Source organism: Fonticula alba (assembly GCF_000388065.1).
Source record: "Fonticula alba strain ATCC 38817 unplaced genomic scaffold supercont2.2, whole genome shotgun sequence".
Taxonomy (NCBI): domain Eukaryota; order Rotosphaerida; family Fonticulaceae; genus Fonticula; species Fonticula alba.
Genome location: NW_009242972.1, coordinates 1057513 through 1065391, shown reverse-complemented (window position 1 = coordinate 1065391; position 7879 = coordinate 1057513). Strand labels below are relative to the sequence as shown.

At 67.8% G+C, this 7879-nt stretch overlaps 2 protein-coding genes across 2 annotated transcripts; one reads left to right on the top strand and one right to left on the bottom strand.

The window, feature by feature from the left end:
- Window positions 1-5: 5 nt before the first annotated feature.
- On the bottom strand, window positions 6-2058 carry H696_01262 (hypothetical protein). The gene is made up of 3 exons (XM_009495148.1): window positions 641-2058; window positions 345-457; window positions 6-251 (listed from the first exon to the last, which is right to left on the bottom strand). The coding sequence occupies exons 1-3, from the start codon at window positions 1922-1924 to the stop codon at window positions 125-127; spliced, it is 1524 nt and encodes a 507-aa protein (XP_009493423.1). The 5' UTR covers window positions 1925-2058; the 3' UTR covers window positions 6-124.
- A 1450-nt stretch (window positions 2059-3508) lies between these two features.
- On the top strand, window positions 3509-7879 carry H696_01261 (hypothetical protein). The gene is made up of 7 exons (XM_009495147.1): window positions 3509-3754; window positions 3894-3982; window positions 4098-4429; window positions 4562-4712; window positions 4806-6346; window positions 6492-6569; window positions 6717-7879. Exons 1-7 carry the CDS (start codon window positions 3682-3684, stop codon window positions 7750-7752), a joined length of 3300 nt encoding a protein of 1099 aa, XP_009493422.1. The 5' UTR covers window positions 3509-3681; the 3' UTR covers window positions 7753-7879.

Below are 7879 nucleotides of genomic sequence, written 5' to 3'. Positions count from 1 at the left end.
GGGGGGGGGGGGGGGGGGGGGGGGGATGCTGCCGGCGCACGCCTTGCATATGCGCGTGTGGATGTGGGCGTGTTTGGAGCGCAAGCGCGCATCCGAGGGCGGAGACCGGCGGCAGAGCGCCGGTTTAGTTCTCGGAGTTGAGCCACAGATCAAGATCCGGCATGTTGGCCAGGGTCTCGATGACGTAGGCGGCAGCACGGCCGAGATCGCCAATGGCCTGGCGAGAGATGTTGTCGATGTCATCGCAGGCACTTTGCACGGGGAGGAGGGCGTTAGAATGGCACCGGAGGGAGGGGGCAAGGCCCACACGGCGGCGAAGGGCGAAGGGCGAAAGGGAGGCGCACCGATGGTAGCAGGTGTCGAGGGAAGCGAAGGCAACGCCACCGAACTTGCGGGCCTGGTCGACAGTCTTGATCTCCTCGGCACCGGCGGCGAGACCACCAGCAGGGATGCCGATCTTCATCAAGGACGAGAGAGAGAGAGGGACAGAGAGGGAGAGGCAGCAAGGTGTGTCAGCGCGGTGGCGAGGGCGGGGAATACAGGAAGGAGGAACGGCCACACGACAAACGGGGACATGGCAGGGAAGGAGGCACGGAGGCGGGGAGCAGAGCGGGGCAGGGGGAACCCATCATGCACGCACATCAATGAAGGGACCGTAGTCAGAGCGACCGTTGAAGGGGGTCGGCTCGGAGGCCAGGCCCTGAGACTCGAACCACTGCTCGAAGAGACCCTGGATCTTGCCGGAGCCAGTGCGGACGGCATCCGGACCATTGCGACCATCGTACACACCACGGATGAAGTTGGCCGAGCCGAGCATATCGAAGTTCAGGTTGAGGGCGATGTCGGCGCGCTCGTCGGTGGTCAGGCTGTCAACATAGTGCTTGGAGCCCAGCAGGCCCCACTCCTCGGCGGACCAGAAGGCGAACTTGACGTGGTTGACGGTGCGGCGGTGCAGGCGGGCAAACTGGCGGGCGATCTCCAGGACGACGGCCGTGCCGGAGGCATTGTCGTTGATGCCCGGGCCATTGGGAACACCATCGGCATGGGCGCCGACGATGATGGTGCGGTTGGTCATGGCACCGGTGCGGGACGGGTCCAGCTCGGCGATGGCGTTGTTGGTGCCGACATCAATGGCACGGCAGTGGGCCGAGAGGTTGATGCGCGGGGTGACCCCAGCGGCGAGGAGCTCCACAAGGTAGGCGCCAGAGGCGGAGTTCAGGCCGAGCGAAGGGATGGTGGTGCCGGCCGGGGCGCCGCCCAGGGTGGGCAGCAGATCCAGCGGGTTGTACATCAGCACGGCGGTGGCACCGGCGGCGGTGGCATGGCCCACGCGATCGCGGTACGGGCAGGTGGGGATCTGGTCCCCGGCCGCCACATGCACATGGCGGTTGATGAGGGCCACGCTGCCGGGGACGAAGTCCTCGAAGTCCGAGGCATTGCAGCCACCCAGGACCAGGGCCACCGGGACGTCCTCCAGGTTGCCGGAGCCACCGAAGTTGAAGCCGACGAAGTCGTCATTCAGGGCCAGGTCAAACTGGTGGGGGTAGGTCACCGACAGGGTCGGCGGCTCGGGGTACTCGCTCACATGGGCCACCATCGGCTGGTAGACCACCGAGTAGCCGCCACCGGAAACCGAGCGCAGCTGCTCGGCCACATAGTCCAGGGAGTCATCGTAGCCGTTGTAGATGGAGCGCGAGCCCTTGTTCTGCGGGCGCATGGCGATGCGCTGGAAGGTCTGCAGGTGCTTCATGATGCCCTCGGCAGTGACAGCGTCAGCCAGGGGGGAGTTGATCGGCGCGGTGGCGGCCGTCTGGTAAGTGGCCGGGATCGGGCCGTCGTGGACGATCGGCGCGGCAGCCGACGCGCCGCCGGCGGCGAAGGCCAGCAGGGCGCAAAGGGCCAGCCCCAGGAGGGAGAAGGACATGGTGCGGGGGGGGGGGAGGGGGAAAACTCGTAGACCAGCTGGAAAACGAGGTGTTCTGCCCGGCGCCTCCGGGGTTCGGGCCGGCAGGCTGGGTCCTTTTGACTGCCGGAGGAGGAGGAGAGAACAAGCTGGCACCCGTGTCAAACAGGGGGGGGGGGGCGGTGATCTCTCACGCGGCTGCCGGTGCGAAGAACCCCCCATGGACCGAGCAATCTGCGGGCCCAAGCGACGCAACGCCGGGTCCACACACGTAAGCACAGCCCGGCGCCGGGGACCGGTGCACGTTGACGCCCCCCCCCCTTCCGCCCCATCAGGCCACTTAGCCGGCCTCCCAGAGAGAGAGAGAGAGAGAGAGAGAGAGAGAGAGAGAGAGAGACGGGGGGCGCGGACCCGTGGCACAGGGGGCGAGAATGCCACATGCAGCACGAGGCGTGTCCCCCCCCCCCCCCCCCCCCATGCGAGACACCCCGGCCAATCCCGGGCCGGCCTCCATGACACCTGACCGTGTCTCCGGTGTGTTTATTATTCCACTTTAGTCCCCACGCCCTGGCTCCCCGACGCTGGTGCGAGGCGGCAGCGGGACAAGAGACACAACCATGCCCCGAAGAGAAAGAGAAAGAGAGAGAGAGAGAGAGAAAGAGAGGGGAGACGGGGGGGGGGGAGCATGAATCAGGTGCGAATGACTCGTTTCTCACCATTCCGCCAGGACCGCCGTTTGCCCCTTTTGCAGGCCGGGATTCGCCCGCCGAGGGGATTGCCCGCGGAGGAGGCCCGGCCCCGTGCGCCCGGCGAAAAGCGCCCCTCCTCCCCCCCCGCCCCCGCCCCGCTCCCGTCCTCCTGCGCACCGCGCGCATGGCTGCTGGCTTGTGCCCACCAGGGCCCGAGGTGCTCGGAGAAGCATTCCCTGGTATCGCCCTGCACACCGGGCACAGAGCCTGGCTGACCATCCTCCGCGATTTTGAACGACCGGAACATATTGCCTCGGCCTGTTGGAGGGGAGTAAACGTCGTTGCGGTGTCACATGCGCGCTTGGCCAATATTGACGCGGCCAATATTTTTATTTCCATTTCACCAAAATGGCAAGCTGCACGAAGACGCAGGCCCCGGGACATGGTGCGATCACGGGGCCGACACTGTTCCGCGAAGAATGGGCATTTGCCGGTACAGTTTCGAACAGCCACTCCTGCTCCATTTCCAAAAATGGCCGGCTGTGGTTCACCACGAACGCGCATGCGCGCGCGCGCGCGCTCGCGCGCGGCCGCCGGCCTGTCTCCGGCGCTCCGTCCGTTGCCTGTGTTTGCCGGCCGGGCCCCCGCCCGGCGGGCCACGGACTCCGTCCTCCCGGTGTTGTGTGGGTGTCGTCCGGGCTCGGTCTCTAACCTTGTCGGGCGCGCCATTCCTGAGGTCGCAGGCCCCCTCTCCGCTCGGGTCGGGGGCCTTTTTTGCGCCACCTCCCCGGGCAACCTCCCCAGAGAGGGGGGCCTTCTCCCCCTTCCCGTCCCCCTCTCCCGCGCCCCCTCCCTCCCCACTTGCTCCGTTCGTCGGCTTCATCCCCGTCGCGGCCCATTTGCCCTTCTGTGCCTCCCCCCATCTCCCCCTCCCCCCTTCCCCTCCGTGCCCTGCATTTGGCCGCCCGCCACCGGCCTGGGACATCTTGCGCGTAGGTGCGCTTCCGGAGAGCGGACGATCTAGCGAGACGCCGAGCGCCCCGGGGAGAGAACAGCCGCCCCTTGCCCGCCGAGAGTAGTGTCACCACCATGTCGACGGCTCTCAACCTCTTGTGGGCTCGCGGCACCTCGAGCCCGGCCGCCCCAGTCTTCCTCGATGAGGGTACGCCTGGCTCGCCCTTTTTTTTTCTCCCCTTCTCCCTCCCGCTGCCGCGGATCCCCTGCTGGTTCCTCTCTATTTCTCTGCCGCCCTCGCATGGGCCGCCTGGCTGACTGGCTCTCGTCTCCGCCCGGCCCAAAAGACGACATGCTCTCCATATTTCTCGACTACCTGCGCACGATTGCCATCTACCGTGGCGACATCATCCTCTCGCTGCGAGATCTCTCCCACGTGCGCCCACAATCTCCCCCCCCCCCTGTCTGGCATTTGGTCTTCTTCGCGTGGAGCTGCTCCTCACCGTCTGGCTTCCCCCCTTTTTCCTCCCTTTGGCGGCCCTGCTTGCCAGTCGTCTCGAGCCGAGACAACCTTCCTTGAGCCGCCCACCGACACGTATGTCTTCACCTTTGGCGAGGACCCGGTGCCGGGGCCCGCTGCCGCGGCTGCGGCCGCGGCCCCGGTCCCGGCCACTGAACCCACCACCCCGCGGCGTGGTGCTGTGCACAAGCCCCGGGCGACCCCCCGGTCCACCGGCCACGCGGGCGTCGCATCGCCTCCGGCGGCCGACGCACCCCCGGCCATGCCCCCCGGCATCACCGGGCTCCATGTGGCCTGTGCCCAGGAGCTGCTCTACATTGACCCGGCGGCTGCCGAGTGGCGAAACCACTTTGTTCCCTCACGGTGCGCCCCTGTCGACGGCCACCGGCCCCTTGCCATTTCTCGATCTTCTTTTGTCCCTCCCCCCTCCCCCCTTCACCTCTTTTAATGCGCCGGGATGTGTGTCTCACCCTTGTCTCGCTCCCTGGGGATCAGTGTCTCGGAGCTGGATTTCTGGCGAAACTACATGTCTTGGGCCATTCAAATTGTCCTCGATGATTTTGGCATCGACCCGGCTCTCCCGGCGTCGGAGCTTTTCATGCTGTCGCACACTGGTCATTCGGCGGCGACAGCAGCGGTGTCAGCGGTGCGTCTGGTGTACCCCCTCCCTCGCCCACGCGTCTTTGACCCCCTTCGCCCCCCGACTGACTGGTCCCCGGTTCCCCTTCCCAATGCAAAGCCCCGGCTCCGGATGCAGGCCGTTCCTTCGGCCGATGCCCCACCCTCGCACATGGCCACTGAGCTGGCTGCCAGCCGAAGTGGACCAACTGCTCGGAGCACCGCCACCGCCAAGCTAATGCGTCACTCAAAGGCCTTCAAACGGACCATGTCACGCCTGGCCACTCAGCCGCTCTTTTCTACCGGTCCCCCGGTGACAGGCGGGTCGCCTGGCTGCAGCGCGGTGCCGGTGCCGGTGCCGGTGCCCGCGGCTCTTGGGGCCACTGCCGGACGCAAGTTCGGCCCCTGCGGCCCGGCCGGCACCAAGAAGCGCTCGACCCCCGCGCCGCCGCTGCTGCTGGGCGGCATCCTGTCCTCCGGGGCGCCGCTTGCCAGCCGGACGATCTCCCTGCGTGACGACTTGGCCGCCCTGGCTGAATGCTCGCCGGCCGATGAGGCGGCCTTCAGCCCGGCGGTCGCCAGTCCCAAGCCCGGCAGCAGCTCCGACGCCTCGTCCCCCCCTCCGGTGGACCCTCTTCTGGACTTGGGCCTTGGAGATGATGGCAATGGGGATGACGATCTTTTTGCCCAGTTCCACGCCCTGGTGCAGGTGAAGGCCGCGGCCAAGACCGGCACTTCCGGCACTTCCGGCACTTCCGGCACTTCCGGCCTCGGCTCGCAGGATTCGCTGACTGACCGGGGGGTTCCCTCGACGCCGGTGCGCATCCGCAACACAATCCCCACCTTCGTGCCGTCCGGCAGCCGACTGTCCTCGCGGCGCCAGCGTGCCGGATCCGTCACTTGCCCAGCCGAGTCCCTGTCTCCGGGAGCCGGGTCGACCGGCGGCCCCGACGCGGCTGGGCCCTCGGGTGCCTCTTCCGCGGCGCTCCCCCGGCGGGTACTCTTCTCCGAAGCCGCCTCCCCAATGGGCGTGGTCTTTCCTTCATCGCGCCGTGGGGGCCCTCCTCCCGGGCCGGATCCACTGTCGGGCGAGGTTGCCACGCCAGCTGTCGCCGGGGATGCCGGCGCCGGCGCCACCCCTGCCAGTCTGGCTGCTCCTGGCAGCCCGACCCCCACGCGCCTCCCCAGCCAGGCCACCCTGGATGCCACCTCGGCCCTGGCCATGGCGCTGGACTTCCTGGATCTGGATCTGGGGGATCTGTCCACGCCCGGCCCGGCCGAGGCCACTCCCCAGTCGCCGGATGCGCCCGGGTCGCCGGACGCACCGGAGTCGCCGGCCGTGGCCGATGTGCCCCCTGCTTCGGGCGGGCCTCCTGCCCCGCCGACTTCCTACACGGCGGCCGAGCGAGCTGCCCAGGTCCCCGAGCCGCATGATGTGGGCCTGGACATGGCTCACCCGCTGAAGCGTTATCACGATCGGGCGCATCGCATTCTCCAGACCCTGGCCCTGCGGTACCATGCATCAAGTGCGCTTGCCCCACGGGCGGCCTGGGTTCAGCCCCGTGCGGCGGCCTTTGTCTTCCAGGGCTTCATCCAGCATGGCCTTCTGCAATTCGGCAAGGGAGAGCTTGTGGTCAGTCGGGAGGATGCCCTCTTCCTTCGGTGCGTTTTCCGCCCATTTGTCTGCCCGCCCGCCCTCCCCTTCCCTGGTCCCCCCTCGCCACTCACTCTCTTGCTCGGTGTCCTCCTTTTCCTGTTGGCGCCCTTCGATCTGTCCCCCCCCCCCCCCATGTGCTCCTTCTCGCAGTCGGCCCGACAACCAGCAGTTGAATCGTTTCATCATTTCCGAGCTGAAGCTTCTCCAGGAGTACTTCGAAACCGCCAGGTGCGCCATCTCGGCTCCGTCCGCCGTGCTTTCCTCCGCCCCATCCCCCTAACCCTGGGCTCCCCCTCTGTCCCCTTCGCCCTTCTCTTCGCTCTCCCGCTCCTCCGTCCCCCCCCGTCGACCATGCAAACACGCGCACGCACACAGCGACGACGAGGTCCACGACTGGATCGGTTTTGGCAACATGGAGACCGGCGACGCGGACCACTTTTGGATCCTCAATGCCCTCTCCAGTGTGCCGTTCCTACCGACGGCCGGGGACCTGTCTACGGCCGGTGACGGCGGCACTGGCAGCGTGGCCGCGCGGGCTGGCGGCGCGGCGGCCTTCCGGCAACTCCATGCACAGCAGCAGCAGCGCCATGCCGACGAGCAGGACTCCATCGATGAGGAGGGCATCGGCATGGCCGCGCAGCCGCGCATCGAGCTGAGTCTTGTCTGTCGGCAGACCGGCCAGCCCAAGGTGGCCCTGGTGGTGGACCTCCGTGGCGGAGCCATCTTCAGTGCCCTGGCCGGGGCTGGGGCATTTGTGTGGCGCTGTGCGACCCCCGACGAGCTGGCCCCGATGCCGGGCTTTGTGGCCGACGGCCCGGGCGCCACAACGATCCCTCGGTTCCCGGAGTTGGAGGCCCTCTCGCCGAGTGGGGGGCTCGGCTCGCCGGAGGTTGTGCGGGCGGTGCATCGACTCCTCGGCCGGTGGACGCGCGCCCGGCGGTCCTACCTGTCGGTGGCTCTGCTGGAGATGTGCTGCCTCTTCCGTGACCCAAGCTATTTGACGGCGTCAGCCACGGCTGGCGGCCAGGCGGCCGGGGCCTCGGGCGGCAACGCCGCCGGCACCAGCAACGCCGATGGCAGCCTCCCGTCGTGGGACCATGCGGCCGGGGCCCTGTTGTTGACTGAGCTCGGCGGCCGGGTGACTGACCTGGCCGGGGATGCTCTGATTTTCCGCGGTCCCTTGCGTCGCGGCGTGGTGGCCGCCCTGCCGGCCGTACATCAGACCATCCTGGACACGCTCGCTGCCCTGCGCGCGCCCCCGACCCGGGCCTTCCACCTGGATGTGGCCTTCCCCGGGCTCGATAGCGAGACCCTGGCCCGGGCGATTCTCCTTGGCCTCGGCCAATTGGCCGGCTTCCCGACGCCGGATTTGGAGAAGTCGATTGCGGTGCGGGCCCTGGCCCCGGAGTAGTTGGTGGTCGATCACCCCCCCCCCCCCTCGGTCTTCGCCCCTCTTTCCCTCTCGCTCGTTCTTCTTCCCGCGGCAATTGTCCTGTCCTTGTACTTGTTTCTTTCCCCCTCCTCCTCCTCCTCTTCCT

Coding starts and splice junctions, on each gene's coding strand:
- H696_01261 (XM_009495147.1), top strand. CDS start 3,682: ATGTCGACGGCTCTCAACCTCTTGTGGGCTCGCGGCACCTCGAGCCCG. Junction 4,713..4,805: donor CGACAGCAGCGGTGTCAGCG/GTGCGTCTGGTG, acceptor CCCAATGCAAAG/CCCCGGCTCCGGATGCAGGC. Junction 6,347..6,491: donor GAGGATGCCCTCTTCCTTCG/GTGCGTTTTCCG, acceptor TCCTTCTCGCAG/TCGGCCCGACAACCAGCAGT.
- H696_01262 (XM_009495148.1), bottom strand. CDS start 1,924: ATGTCCTTCTCCCTCCTGGGGCTGGCCCTTTGCGCCCTGCTGGCCTTC. Junction 458..640: donor ACTACGGTCCCTTCATTGAT/GTGCGTGCATGA, acceptor TCCTTGATGAAG/ATCGGCATCCCTGCTGGTGG. Junction 252..344: donor CTCGACACCTGCTACCATCG/GTGCGCCTCCCT, acceptor CCCCGTGCAAAG/TGCCTGCGATGACATCGACA.